At 36.8% G+C, this 16,330-nt stretch overlaps 2 protein-coding genes across 2 annotated transcripts; both read left to right on the top strand.

Moving 5' to 3' along the window:
- The first annotated feature begins 249 nt into the window (after window positions 1–249).
- On the top strand, window positions 250–2,475 carry LOC113271838 (putative disease resistance protein RGA3). The gene is made up of 2 exons (XM_026521762.1): window positions 250–429; window positions 2,017–2,475. The coding sequence occupies exons 1-2, from the start codon at window positions 250–252 to the stop codon at window positions 2,473–2,475; spliced, it is 639 nt and encodes a 212-aa protein (XP_026377547.1).
- A 6,017-nt stretch (window positions 2,476–8,492) lies between these two features.
- On the top strand, window positions 8,493–9,608 carry LOC113271837 (putative disease resistance protein RGA1). Its single transcript, XM_026521761.1, has one exon. It carries the CDS (start codon window positions 8,493–8,495, stop codon window positions 9,606–9,608), a length of 1,116 nt encoding a protein of 371 aa, XP_026377546.1.
- Window positions 9,609–16,330: the final 6,722 nt, after the last annotated feature.

The following is a 16,330-nucleotide window of genomic DNA, read 5'->3' as shown; positions in this document are numbered from 1 at the left end:
TTTACTCATAATGAAGTTGTGGTCCAAAATAATTAACACTGATAACTAATTGTTGAATTCCCATTTCCATTCTCTTGATTGAGATTTTAAAAGAATTTGATATCTATCTTAGCTGCTAATTCGTATCTCTACTGAAAATTCAAAAACCCAACAAAGATTACTTCCATTTGCTCGTTTTTCTCTGTTTAACCGAATTTGACCTCATTCATCATTTTTTTCTTCTTTCTAAACCGAATTATTACATATAAGATGGAAAGGTTACTTGTTTCCGGCGCAAATGAATTAGTGAGAAATTTGGGTTCTGTTGTTGGTCAACAGATTGGTATCGCTTGGGGTGTCAAAGATGAGTTGGAAATACTTAAAAGAGCGTTGGAGACGATAGCAGCTGTAACAACAGATGCTGAGAAGCAGCAAGGGGAATCTGATTTGGTGAGAATTTGGTTATAAAGGCTCAAGGAGGTTGTGTATGATGCTGATTATGTTATGTACGAGTTTTCTCATGAAGAAATGCGTCGATCTGAACTATGTGTTGGATTAACTTCAGCATAGAAGTCACTAACAAGTTGGTTAGGACAAGATTAGGAAATTGATGTAATCCTAAGAGAATTAGAAATCATCTAGTTCTAAGAAAAGGAAAGACATGTAATAAGGTAATAGGACTAGGAAAAGGAATTCATAGTTCTGTATATATATGATCACCAAAGTTGTGGTTGATCATATGAGCAAGATTAGAGCTTGTGTTTAGTTCTGAGAGATTTTCTAAACATCAATAAATAGAGTTGTCTTTATATAAGCTAAGTTTCACCTTGCAGTTGTCATTAATTGGTATCAGAGCTTGTCTACACCGAGCCATGGGAGACGAGAGCACCATCATACGTACAAGATTTTTACAAGCACAGTTGAAGCTTAAGGGGGAGAATGTTGGATTAACTTCAACAGAGAAGTCACTAACAAATTGGTTAGGACAAGATTAGGAAATTGATGTAATCCTAAGGGAATTAGAAGTCATCTAGTTCTAAGAAAAGGAAAGACATGTAATAAGGTAATAGGACTAGGAAAAGGAATTCATAGTTTTATATATATATAATCACCAAAGTTGTGGTTGATCATATGAGCAAGATTAAAACTTGTGTTTAGTTTTGAGAGATTTTCTAAACATCAATAAAGAGAGTTGTCTTTATATAAGCTAAGTTTCATCTTGCAGTTGCCATTAATTGTTGGTATCAGAGCTTGTCTACACCGAGCCATGGGAGACGAGAGCACCATCATACGTACAAGATTTTTTCACAAGCACAGTTGAAGCTTAAGGGGGAGAATGTTGGATTAACTTCAACATAGAAGTCACTAACAAGCTGGTTAGGACAAGATTAGGAAATTGATGTAATCCTAAGGAAATTAGAAGTCATCTAGTTCTAAGAAAAGAAAAGACATGTAATAAGGTAATAGGATTAGGAAAAAGAATTCATAGATCTATATATATATGATCACCAAAGTTGTGGTTGATCATATGAGAAAGATTAGAGTTTGTGTTTAGTTTTGAGAGATTTTCTAAACATCAATAAAGAGAGTTGTCTTTATATAAGCTAAGTTTCATCTTGCAGTTGCCATTACTATGTGGCACCAGAAACAAGGTACGATACTTTTTTTCGTCTTCCATCCCACTTGCGTTTCATTTCAAGATGGCTCAGAAAAATCAGAAATATTAACAAGAGGCTAGATGAAATTTCTGTCGATATGGCAAAGTTTCAGTTTCAAATTTTTACACCAGATAGTTACACTCGTGATCACAATTATGTGCAACAAAACCGACTAATTACATCCTTTGTAGATGAATCAAGTGTCCTAGGAAGAGATAATGATAAGTCAACCATAATAAATATGTTACTTACCGTCCGGGAATCATTGTCCTTGAAATTTTCTGTCATCTCCATAGTGGGTATGGGTGGGATTGGAAAAACTACACTTGGTCAAATGATCTACAAAGATAACTCAGTAATATTTTTTTTTTTATATAAGAGTTTGGGTTTGTGTGTTGATGACTTCAACATCAAGAATATTTTAGTGAAAATAATTGAGTCAGTTACCAGTAAAAAGTGTGATATATCAAATGACGTGGTCTTGTTTAGTAAGGTTCGAGAAGGGTTGAGCAACAAAAGATATTTGCTAGTACTCGACGATCTGTGGAGTGAGGATGCAGAGGATTGGGATAAACTTAAGGGTTTGCTAAATGTGGGTGATCATGGAAGTAAGGTCTTAATCACTACACGTAGCAACGTGGTCGCGTCAATTATCAGAGATATTACCCCACCGTACATCCTAAAAGAATTAACCGATTATGTTTGTTGGTCCATCATCAAGAACAAAGCATTTTCCCCAGGTGGAGCATTAGAGGGCCCAAACATGACATGCATAGGAGAGAAAATTGCAAAAAGATGCGGTGGTTTACCACTTGCTAGCTGCTACTGTTCTGGGTAATGTTCTACGCATGCATAATACTGAGACTGATTGGTTGTCAATCCTAGATCATGATAGTTTCAAGACGATAGATACGAAAACTAAAATCATATCTATCTTGAAATTAAGCTATGATAAATTGCCCTCACATTTGAAACTTTGTTTTTCTTATTGTTCTTTATTCCCAAAGGATTGGGTCATTCAAAAGGAAATTTTAGTTCGGTTGTGGATAGCCGAGGGTTTCATTTATCCATGCCATGGTGGGAGTTGTTAAGATATTATATATCTTGACATTATTATGTTGTTATTTGGTTGTACCTGCATATATACTCTTGTTGTATATATCCTAAATATTGTTAGGTGTATCTTTTATTTGCCTTATCTAGTTATGTAAACATGTATAAATCAGGCCTTTGCCTATCAATGAATACACAGAGAATTATTCTCACAACTACATTAGTATTTCTATGCTCATGTTTATCATGGTATCACATTTAGGAAAGATCTGAAAACCAGTTTCCGCTGCAATACAATTCAGAGAAAATACAACCCAGAGAAAACATAGTAATCATGTCAAGAGAAGATTCTCAACCTATCACTGTCCGTTTTGATGGAAACAACTACAATCACTGGTCATTCCTCATGAGAAGTTTTCATAAAGGAAAGAGTATGTGGAAGTATGTCGATGGTACAGAAAAGAAACCTACAACAAGCAGTTCTGTTGAAAAAGGGAAAGAAAACGAAACGGATCCAAAAGAAGAATGGGAGATTAACAATCACAGGATTCTCACTTGGATTGGAAACACAGTCATTCCTTCCATAAGCATGCAACTCACAAGTTTTGAGGTAACCAAAGATGCATGAGATTTTCTTTTGAAAATGTACACCGAAATCAACTTTGCTCAGAGGTATAAACTCGAACAAGATATTAGATCTATGAAACAATCGCATGATCAGTCCATTTCTGTTTTTCATTCTGAGATGTCTTTAATCTGGAATCAATTAGCACTCATGGAACCAATATGGACCGTAGATTTGGAATTATGGAAGAAGTATAGATAGGAAACACGTTTAGTTCAGTTTCTAATGGCTTTACGTGATGAGTTTGAGTCTGTTAGGGCATCAATCCTTCATCGTTCACCTCTTCCCACAGTGGAAGTTTCTTTGTCTAAACTTATTACAGAAGAAACAAGGAAAAGAATCACACCAGAGATATCAGGAGTATTTGCTGTTCCCTCACGATCCAGTTCTAACAACTTTCCAAGAAACTCAAATGCTCAAGTGCAACGTGATATGTCTCTAGTACAGTGTCATAACTGCAAGACCTTTGGACACTTGGCAAGAAACTGCAATCTCCCATCGGCCAATACATCACCTGATGCAACTATACCTGACACACCCACAACACAGTGTTGGTATTGTAAGGAATTTGGTCAATCGTCTAGATTTTGCATCTCACCAACCTCGAGAAACATGAGAAGGATCAATGCCAATAGAGGAAACAAATTAAATGCACCTACCAGATTTACGGCAGCTCCAATTTCATCTGCAACTGATCCATACGCAACATCGACAACCTCATCTGTGTTAGTTGTACCTGGTGGTGGTTCAGCACCAAACCTTGATGATATTAAAGAGATGACTAAACAAGCACTCTCAATTGGTAACAATCCTATAGCTGCATCTGCATTCTCTATCTCCTCAGGTATTTATTCAACATAATGGTTTCTCGACTCAGGAGCATCAAACCGTATGACTTTTAATCAAAAGTTTTTTGAAAGTATTCATCCTGTCATCACCCTTAAGATTCATATTGCTGATGGATCAACAGTAACTGCAAGTCATATAGGCTTGGTCAACAATTCAAATAACTTATATGTGCCAGATGTGCTTCTTGTACCAGATATTACAATGAATCTTATTTCATTTGGTCAATTGTGTGATCAAGGTTATAACACATATTGTTTTCCTTTTGGTTGTGCTATACAGGATCTCAAAACCGGGAAGCTAGTTAGGATAGGCCATAGAGTTGGTCGGTTGTATCTCCTTCAATCTCTCGTCCTCTCAGCAGAATCTAAAAGTCATGTCGTAGCCGCTACTCCCACTGCACCTGTGTCAATATCTCCCTCATGTCTTGGAATTCTAGGTTAGGTCATGTTTCCTTTTCTCGTCTTTCATATATGATCAATAAGGGTTTACTAGGAGATACTCAGTTAGATAAAGAACCAAATTGCATCTCTTGTAAACTGGCAAAACAACTAGCTCTTTCTTTTAATCTTAGCACTTCTATCTCAACTGAACCTTTTGCTCTTATACATTATGATGTTTGGGGTAAATCTCCAATTATGTCAAAGGGAGGTGCTTTGTATTATGTCAGTTTTATTGATTATTATTCACGTTATACATGGGTATATCTATTCAACTCTAGAGCATATTTTCTTAAGTTGTATGTCGATTTCTCAACCATGATAAAAACTCAGTTTGGTAAAGTGATCAAAGTTTTTCGTGCTGATCAAGGAGGGGAATATATTTCCAATCCTTTCAAAGAATTTCTTAAAACCCAAGGCACCATTCTTCAACTGTCCTGTACTGAAACTCCAGAACAAAATGGAGTTGCAGAACGTAAACACCGTCATATTATAGAGACAGCTACAACTCAATTAATTTCTGGCTCAGTTCTTTCAAATTTCTGGGGAGAATCAGTCCTTACTGCAGTCTACACCATCAATAGAGTTCCAACAACTGTCATAGGAGGAATATCACCTTATGAGCGTCTCTATGGTAAGAAACCAAACTATTCTGAGCTTCGAGTCTTTGGTTCAACTTGTTTTGTGCTCCTTCCAGAACGTGAACGTCATAAACTTGGCCAAAAGAATGTCTTGTGTGTCTTTCTTGGTTATGGTATTGAACAAAAAAGGTATCGTTGTTATGATCCAGTTAATAGAAAGCTTTGTGTCTCTCGTCATGCCACATTTTGGGAGAAAGTTCCATTCTGGTCACTTCCAAGCAGCAAATCATCATCTTTTGAGTCTTTTACTTATTCTGACCCATTTCCTAGTGAATCCAATCCTTGCACTTCTCCCATATCTACTCCTGAAAGTCCATCTTCTCTAGTTGTTGATCCACCAAATACTGATGACCAAGACCACTCTACGACTCAACCTGACAGTGCAACTCAGGAACGAGATCCTGATTCTGAAGAAAATTCTTTGCCACCTCGCAATCGAAGACCACTAGCTAAGTATGCAGACTATCACTGTTCCTTGTCTTCTATTTTGTCATTTTATGAACCAAAAACATACAGAGAAGCTGCAGCCATTCCAGAATGGCAAGATTCAATGGATGATGAATTAGAAGCACATGCAGAGGCAGGGACATGGGAAATGGTGGATCTTCCTCCTGGAAAATCAGTTGTTGGAAGAAGATGGGTATATAAAGTTAAGACCAAGTCAGATGGTGAGTTTGAACGACGTAAATAACGAGTTGTTGCAAAAGGTTATACACAAGAGTATGGTGTTGACTATGAAAAAACATTTGCACCAGTGGCCAGAATGGTTACAGTTCGTACATTACTTGTTGTTGTTGCAGCACGACAATGGGGCCTTCATCAAATGGACGTGAAAAACGCTTTTCTTCATGGTGAGTTACAAGAAGAGGTTTACATGCAACCTCCTCCCGGTTTGCCTCATGAACCTAATCAAGTATGTAAGCTTCGACGGGCATTATATGGACTCAAACAAGCACCTCGTGCTTGGTTTGATAAGTTTAGCAATGCAATTCTCCAGTATGGATTTACACAAAGCTTCTGTGATTCAGCTATGTTTGTCAGATCGTCAGAAAAAGGAATTGTCATTCTTCTCTTGTATGTTGACGACATGGTTATTACTGGCAGTGACTTACAAGGTATTAATGAACTCAAATCATATCTCAGTGATTGTTTTAAGATGAAAGATCTTGTATCTTTAAGCTACTTTCTTAGCATTGAAGTTGGCATGTCACCCACTGGTTATTTCATATCACAAGTCAAATATATATGCATCTGAGCTTCTACAGCGTGCATGGCTGTCTGACAATAAGGTAACTGACACACCTCTTGAATTGAATGTAAAATACAGTCCGACAGATGGGACTCTTTTGTCTAATCCAACACTGTATCGTCAACTAGTAAGGAGTCTAAATTACTTAACCATTACGAGACCAGACATAAGTCATGCAGTTCACATAGTCAGTCAGTCAGTTTATGTCTGCTCCAAGGTCTACTCATTATGCAGCTGTTCTCAGAATTCTAAGATATATCAAGGGGTCTCTTCATCAAGGTTTGTGCTTCTCATCAAAGTCTGATCTCACTCTTCAAGCTTAATCAGATTCCGATTGGGAAGGAGATATTACAGATAGAAAATCTATTACAGGCTACTGTGTGTTCTTAGGAGACTCGTTGATTTCATGGAGAAGTAAGAAAAAAAGTGTGGTTTCTCGTTCTAGTGCTGAAGCAGAGTATAGAGCTCTTGCTCACACCACATCTGAACTCATTTGGTTACGGTGGCTTCTTCGTGATATGGGAGTTATAATCTCTGCTCCTACACCACTATTTTGTGATAACAAGTCTGCTATTCAAATTACACACAATGATGTCTTTCATGAGCATACAAAACATATCGAGATAGATTTTCATTTTACTCGTCATCATTTCAAGAAAGGTACAATCACTCTTCCGCACGTCAAATCAGAATTTCAAGTGGCTGATCTTTTCACCAAAACTCATTCTGCAGCTCGTCATCGATTCTTAATTTCCAGACTCAAGATGTGTAATCCACCACCTTGAGTCTGGGTGGGTGGGGGTGGGGGTGGGTGGGTGTTAAGATATGGTCAAGATATTATATATCTTGACATTATTATGTTGTTATTTGGTTGTAACTACATATATATTCTTGCTGCGTATATCCTAGATATTGTTAGGTGTATCTTTTATTTGTCTTATCTAGTTATGTAAACATGTATAAATCAGGGCTTTGCCTATCAATGAATACACAAAGAATTATTCTCACAACTACATTAGAATCTCTATGCTCATGTTTATCAGGAGTCAAATATTGCTCGAAGATGCTGGCGATGATTATTTCCATAATTTACTAGCCAATTCATTTTTCCTAGATGTGACAGAGAATGAGTTGGGCGACATCGAAACATGCAAGATGCATGATCTTGCGCAGAGTGTCAATGGTGTTCACGGTATCAAGTATGTGAATTCCAGCGAAATGGAATCTATTTCTGAATGTCGTCGTTTGCATTTAGTTTTAGATAAAAAAAATTCAGTAACATTTTCAAAAGTACTATTGGAGAGAATAAAAAGATTGAGGTCCATTTTTCACTTGAAAATGATCATTTGGGTGGTTTTTCGCTTGAAAATGATCATATGGGTGAATATCTACTGCATGCAGAGAATCTGCGAGTAAACTGTTTGCTTGGTCGGCATGATCTAGACATTCCTGGGATATTTAAGCATAAGCATTTGAGGTATCTTGACCTGTCTTCTTGTTGGTTTGATTTAAGACATGATGTGTCCATTCATCAACTTTACAATTTACAAACATTAGTGCTTCATAAATGCGTAAATGTTAGAATGATTCTTCTAGGCATTGGGTCTCTGAAGATGTTAAGGCACCTAAATCTCTCGTGGTCGGATGTTGAAACCCTACCTGATTCTGTCGTTCAGCTTACTAATTTGCAGACATTAGACCTATATCGGGTTATAGATTAATAGCCTTACCTCTAGATATTGGGTCGTTGAAAGATCTTAGAGAGTTGAAACTAAGATACTGCTAAACTTTAACAGTTTTACCTAGAGAAGTTCGAAGATTGAAACGAATAAGGAGCCTAGATTTGTCCAATACTAAGATTGAAGTATTACCGGAGTCATGCATCAACAACCTTTGCAATTTGGAGTTGATCCATTTTGGAAATTGTAAGCTTCCCAAAGAAATTAAAAATTTGCCAAACTGAGAATTTTTAAACATTGGAGAAAGAATAAGGAAGATGAAATGCCTAGAGGTATAGAAACTTTAACTTGCCTTGAAGTGTTAGACTCCTATTTGGTGAAGAACCGTAGAGAAACCATCTCCTGTAGTAGTGGTGCTGATAGTGACGGGATGATAGAATTAGCCAATCTAAATTCTCTACGAGAGTTATGGATTTTCAATCTGGAGTTTGTTAGAGGTCGTATTGATGCAGAAAGAGGAAAGTTAAAAGATAAGATAAACCTTCGTTATCTGTGTCTAAGATGGGGTTCCATTTTTGATAATGACGACGATGTTCAGATGGTCTTGGAAGTTCTCGAGCCTAACGTTAATTTGACAAAGTTGGAAGTACAATATTTTCCGGGTCTGAAGTTTCCGAAATGGATGGGTTCATCCACCTGCCTTCCGAATCTGGTCGAAATAATTCTTTGCGGTTGCATTGGATGTGAGAAATTACCGGCGCTTGGTTTGCTTCCATGTCTTAGGGTTCTTGAGACTTGGAAAATGAGGTCAGTGAAGTGTTTGGGTGACGAGTTTTATTACCAGCAAGAAGAAGAAGAAGAAAGAATCAGGAGCTACAACAATCCTGAAAATGCTACTACTACAATATCATTGTTTCCTTCATTAATTCGTTTGAAGCTTTTAATGGAAAATTTAGAAGAATGGGTTGCTCCTCAGCTTCCAATTTATAGTTCATTTCCTTCCCTTGAGAAGCTAGAAATCAGTTGCTTCCGAAAACTGAGAAGCACACCAAACTTATTTCATTGTCTCAAGGAATTGCAATTATGCGACACCAACAGCAAGGCCGTAACCTCATTCTTTGCTACTGGTGGACGACTTACCTCTCTCATTTCCGTTGATATATCACATTCTCCAGAGCTAATATATATTCCAGTGGGTGTACTGCTCCAAAGTGTTACTCCGAATCTTCAACAACTATCCATCAAATATTGCTCTAGTTTTCAAGGTTTTCTTGAAGAAGATGATCTTAAAAACTACTACGATAACAAGGATGGTGATCACGAAGATGATTTTGAATCAACACAATCTTTTTCATGTCCTAAAATCAACTCCAAGTTCAACAATATCAGCAATTCTCTCCTGTCATTAAATTTGCGAAAATGCTATATGACGAGCTAAATGACAGATGAATAACAACAAAAGCTTAGGTGGAATCCGACGTGGAGAGAAGCAATTTTCTTTATTTACCGAGTCACCGTTCAAAATAAAACAAAAAACCACTTTCATAGTTTTAAGACTCTTAACTAAAGAAGATTCAGAATGATGAAATTATTTTGATGATGATGATGCAGTTTTTGATGGGTTTCTCAATCTGTCTATTATTTTCCCGGGTAAGATGAAGATACAATAGATGGAGATAATGCAGAAAAATAATAATAATTGTTTATTAGGAAAGTTTAATGAAATTGAGGTTTAATTCTTTTAAGTCTTATTTATGATCGTGATTCTAATCAGGTTTAATAACCAACGTCCCTAAAATTAAGCAATTCTTACAATCAAGATCAACTTAGTTAAAGTAGTACAATTCTGAAACAGTAAAAGAAACTAGACGATCTGGGGTTGTAAATGTAAATAATAAAATCAATTGGATAACATGAATTTGAAGAGATTATCATGAACTTCTATTATCGGACGATCTGGGGTTGCAAATGTATAAATTTGTGATTATCACAATATCACAGTATATATACTTAAATCAATTGGATATTAAATTAGGTTATACGGAAGAATGAAAAAGCGGCACAGACTGATTTTATAGGGATCATGATCATCACAATCGTGCCAATAAAAACATGAAGGAAAAAAACAAACAGTGGTCTTCTCCATCATTTTTTTCCGCTGCAACAAACAGGAAAAAGAAAATGTGAAAAATTATCTGACGTTTGATAATCCAGCGTTGGAAATTGAGTTATTGGTCCCTTTAGTTTTACTAATGACCTGACAAAGTAGAAAAAACCTAATCCACCGTGTCAGCCTCCACATCAGCTTCTCTGTTATTCAGCTGTCATGTAGCTGGTCATGTAACACGATTATTGTCCTGATTTAACGTTACTCCCGGATTTACGATCGTTCACTTCTCTGCAGAAATTAATCATATGGAAGTGTGACAAATTGAAGGAGTCTATACCTTTCAATATCAATAAATCTCTTATCTTTATTGACTATCTGAGAATTGATTTTCAAATGGAAGACCAGCATCTAGAGGATCCAGGTAGCCGATGAATAAAAGTTATTTCACTTGATGGTGCATGAATCAGAAGAAGAAGTAGATCTGTTTTGAGCTCCTTATCATTGCATCATTTTACATTCTTATTAGAGTTACTGTTTTGATGGACTAAAAATATGTAGAATGCGGGTGACAATGGTGTAAATATGAAGAAACAGAACCAAGACGTCGATTCAGAATTTTATCACCTCCTGTCGAATCATCTGAGAGAAGCTGAGGACAACCTGAGTTCTGCCACGTTTAGTCCTTTTTTTATAGATGACATCTGAGAGTCCAGTAATCGCTTTTGTAAAATGATTGGTGGTTGTGCATGGCGCCAACCTAGTTGGGATGGAAGACACCGTATATATACATATAAGTGATGCTCATGAGTCTAATGACAATTGCAAGATGAAACTTAGCTTATATAAAGACAACTCTCTTTATTGATGTTTAAAAAATCTCTCAAAACTAAACACAAGCTCTAATCTTGCTCATATGATCAACCACAACTTTGGTGATCATATATATATAGAACTATGACTTCCTTTTCCTAGTCCTATTACCTTATTACATGTCTTTCCTTTTCTTAGAACTAGATGACTTCTAATTCCCTTAGGATTACATCAATTTCCTAATCTTGTCCTAACCATCTTATTAGTGACTTTTATGTTGAAGTTTAACCAAAATTCTCCCCGTTAAGCTTCAACCTTACCCGTGACATATCTTGTAATCCAATCAATTGTCTCATTTATTCAAACTTGATCCGAGCTAATGCCTTTGTCAATATATCTGCTTTCTGCTCAGTTCCTGGTATGTGTTCAACGTTGATGATCTCCTTCTCGATACATTCTCGTATGAAATGATACCTTTTGTGAATGTGTTTCGTCTTCCCATGAAACACTGGATTTTTAGTGAGTGCAATTGCAGACTTATTATCAATCTTGATGAGAACTTTTCCAGGTTCTCTTCCTTTGATTTCACCCAACAGTTCTTGAAGCCATATTGATTGTTTAGCTGCTTCTGTTGCGGCCATGAACTCAGCTTCACATGATGACAGAGCTACTGTGTCTTGCTTCTGTGAACACCATGTAATAGGTGCTTCTCCTAGATAAAATATATGACCAGTTGTACCTTTTCCATCATCTTGGTCAATATTATGACTGCTGTCACTATACCCAAGGTAATAAGTGAGTTTTCCGAGGTCTGACATCTCAAACTTTGATGACGTTTCTCTCTTGAACTCATTGATCACCTTAAGGGAGTTGCCAGTCAAAAATAGATCATCTACATAGACTGCAATCACAAGAAGCGTTCCCTTTTCTTCTCTTTTGTATACTGATGTTTCTTTAGAGAACTTAACAAATCTGATTTCTCTTAAGATTTGATCTAACTTTGTATTCCAGGATCGAGGAGCTTGTCTTAGACCATATAGAGCGTTTGATAACTTATAAACCTTATGCTCTTGTCCTTTTACTTCAAAACCTTCTGGTTGTTCAACATACACATCTTCTCGCAATTCACCATGTAAGAATGCTGTCTTAACGTCTAAGTGGTGAATTTCCCATGAGTTTGATGCAGCTTCTGCTATTAAGAGACGAATTGTCTCTAGTCTAGCAACTGGTGCGAAAACTTCATCAAAGTCTATGCCTGATTCTTGAACGTATCCCTTAGCTACAAGTCTTGCCTTATATTTGTTAATAGTTCCATCAGCATTTCTTTTAACCTTGAAGATCCACTGAAGACCAATCACTTTTACCCCACCTGGCTTATCAACTAGAAACCAAATCTTGTTTCTGTTGATTGAAATAATTTCTTCTCTACATGTTTGTATCCATTTATGCGAAAGCTTTGCTTCCTTAAAGTTTCTAGGTTCGTCATTAATGGACAACAATAATGTCTCACATTCCTCTGCTTGTTGAGGAACATAATCCTCCAGATACTGTGGTTTTTGAGTCTGTCTTGTTGATTTTCGTAGTGGAATGGGTTGAGTTATTTCATCGATCTCCTCTTCTTCTTCTTCTTCTTCTTCGTTATTCTCATTGTTTTCATTATTCTCTTCTTCTTCTTGATTAACATCATTGTTTCCATTGGTATTGATGATTATGGGTCCTTCGCCTTCATCAATTACTTGACCCCATATTATGTGAAACATTCCTGGATCCCTACTTGGTCCATCATTAGTTTCTTTCCAGTTCCAATGTGTTGTCTCATCAAACACCACGTCGCGACTTACTACCACTCTGAATGTTGTTGCTTTTGGAAAACCTTGACGCGTTTGTTTCCCAACCAAACATGATTCACAGATCCTTGATTCATCGTTTATCTGTGGTAGCCCTCGAACCATCTTGTTCTGAGACATAGTTTTTAAGGTTCTGAAACTTATGTGTCCCAACCTTGCGTGCCACTTCCATGTCTGATATTCCAGTCTCATATTCAGACACAATGGCCTTCCAATCATGAGACTTATCTTGTAGAGTTTATTCTGTGAGCGTGAGACTCTAACTAAAAGTCTTCCACTTGGGTCATGAACTGTTAGATAATCTTGTCGCATTCTAACATCACATCCAACTTATGTAGCTTGTCCTAAACTTAGAATGTTGCTTTGTAAGTTTGGGATGAAGTAGATGTTTGTGACAAGCTTCTGTTCTCCGGTCTTGCTCTGAAATAGAATTGATCCTTTCCCTTCAATTTCTACAGAAGATCCATCTCCAAATTTCACTTTTCCTTTGATTTTCTCCTTGAGGTCAGAGAAATAGTGTCTCTTGCCAGTCATGTGGTTGCTGGCTCCGTTATCTAAATACCAGATTCATTCTTCACCATCCTTTGATTCGTAATTCTTTGGTATTAGTTTCCCTTCGTTTAAGAAGACAACTTCGTGCATGAAAAGTGTTGTATCTGCTTACCTTGTTTCATTCTTGTTTTTTTGTTCCATCTTTTGTATTCTTTCAGGGCATACAGAGGAGAAGTGTCCTGGTTTATCACATCTATAACAAATAATGTTTGATCTATCCTTCTTTTCTTTCCCTTGGTTTTGATCATTCTGACTTGTTGTTCTATCTTGTGAGTTAAACCTTCTTCCCCTTCCTCGGCCTTTGTTTCCTCTACCACCTCTTCCACGACCTCGTCCTCTTGTATCAGAGTTTTGTTGGTAAGAGTTTGTGTACAAGAGTTTTCCTTGAGTTTCTCCATTGTTTTCTTCATCAAGGATTCTTTCTTCATATTCTTTCAATCTTCCAATTATATCTTCATAGATCGTCTTCATTAAATCTAAGACTTGTTCGAGAGAAGCTATGATATGAATATACTTGGATCTTAGTAAACTATTGAGAAACTTCTTTACCAGTTTATCTTCATTAATGGATTGTCCAAGTGACGCAGCTTTTGAGGCTATCTTTGATAGCTTTCCTGCAAAGCTATCAATAGTATCAGTGTCTTTCATCTTTATTCTTTCAAATTTAGACATTAAGGTTTGCAGACGGGCTTCTTTAACTCGATCAGCTCGGAGATTACGTGCCTTTATTGCAACCCAAATTTTATTTGAAGTTTCATGTTCACCAACTTGTATAACAAGACATTCTGGTATTGCTTGAAAGAGTAATCTAATGGCAACATTGTTTTTGTCTGGGTCCAATGTACCAGGATCAATTGTTTCCCAAACATTGTAGATTTTCATCAGTACCTTCATTCTCATGGCCCATACTGTATAGTTTGTGGCGTTGAGGATTGGAACTTGTATTGATGGTGGCGTGAACTGTTTTGCACCCACAATGGTGGTTTCGTTTTCCATGGCTCAGAACAAGCTCTGATACCAATTAATGACAACTGCAAGATGAAACTTAGCTTATATAAAGACTAATGGCAACTGCAAGATGAAACTTAGCTTATATAAATACAACTCTCTTTATTGATGTTTAAAAAATCTCTCAAAACTAAACACAAGGTCTAATCTTTCTCATATGATCAACCACAACTTTGGTGATCATATATATATATAGAACTATGAATTCCTTTTCCTAGTCCTATTACCTTATTACATGTCTTTCCTTTTCTTAGAACTAGATGACTTCTAATTCCCTTAGGATTACATCAATTTCCTAATCTTGTCCTAACCAGCTTGTTAGTGACTTCTATGTTGAAGTTAATCCAACACTCCCCGTTAAGCTTCAACCTTACCCGTGACATATCTTGTACTCCAATCAATTGTCTCATTTCTTCAAACTTGATCCGAGCTAATGCCTTTGTCAATATATCTTCTTTCTGTTCAGTTCCTGGTATGTGTTCAACGTTGATGATCTCCTTCTCGATACATTCTCGTATGAAATGATACCTTTTGTGAATGTGTTTCGTCTTCCCATGAAACACTGGATTTTTAGTGAGTGCAATTGCATACTTATTATCAATCTTGATGAGAACCTTTTCAGGTTCTCTTCCTGTGATTTCACCCAACAGTTCATGAAGCCATATTGATTGTTTAGTTGCTTCTGTTGCAGCCATAAACTCAGCTTCACAGGATGAGAGGGCTACAGTGTCTTGCTTCTGTGAACACCATGTAATAGGTGCTTCTCCTAGATAAAATATATGACCAGTTGTACCTTTTCCATCATCTTGGTCAATATTATGACTGCTGTCACTATACCCAACAATTCTTTTTGATCCTCCTCGACCATACTTCAATCCACAGCTGATTGTTCCTCTTAGATATCTTAATATCTGCTTTATTACATCACCATGAGACTTGCGTGGACTCTGCATATAACGGCTTGCTACTCCCACAGAGAAAGCCAAATCTGGTCTTGTGTGTAATAAGTATCTAAGGCCTCCAACATTTCTTCTATAACTTGTTGGATCAATCTCTGCTTCTTCTTGTGCCTTTGAAACTTTAAGTCCAAACTCCATTGGTATCTTCGTTGGATTACAAGTTTCAAGTCCTGCTTCTTTCAGAATTTTCCTTGCATAAGCTTCTTGTTTAATCTGAATCCCATCTACTCCTTGATGGACTTCTATGCCAAGGTAATAAGTGAGTTTACCGAGGTCTGACATCTCAAACTTCGATGACATTTCTCTCTTGAACTCATTGATCACCTTAAGGGAGTTTCCAGTCAAAAATAGATCATCTACATAGACTGCAATCACAAGAAGCGTTCCCTTTTCTTCTTTTCTGTATACTGATGTTTCTTTAGAGCACTTAACAAATCTGATTTCTCTTAAGATTTGATCTACTTTGTATTCCAGGCTCGAGGAGATTTTCTTAGACCATATAGATCTTTTGATAACTTATAAATCTTATGCTCTTGTCCTTTTACTTCAAAACCTTCTGGTTGTTCAACATACACATCTTCTCGCAATTCACCATGTAAGAATGCTGTCTTAACGTCTAAGTGGTGAATTTCCCATGAGTTTGATGCAGCTTCTGCTATTAAGAGACGAATTGCCTCTAGTCTAGCAACTGGTGCGAAAACTTCATCAAAGTCTATGCCTGATTCTTGAACGTATCCCTTAGCTACAAGTCTTGCCTTATATTTGTTAATAGTTCCAGCAGCATTTCTTTTAACCTTGAAGATCCACTTAAGACCAATCACTTTTACCCCTCCTGGCTTATCAACTAGAAACCAAGTCTTGTTTCTATTGATTG

Source organism: Papaver somniferum, chromosome 4, assembly GCF_003573695.1.
Source record: "Papaver somniferum cultivar HN1 chromosome 4, ASM357369v1, whole genome shotgun sequence".
In the NCBI taxonomy this organism is placed as follows: domain Eukaryota; kingdom Viridiplantae; phylum Streptophyta; class Magnoliopsida; order Ranunculales; family Papaveraceae; genus Papaver; species Papaver somniferum.
Note: the sequence above shows the minus strand (reverse complement) of the source record. Positions and strands in the feature narration are given on the sequence as shown.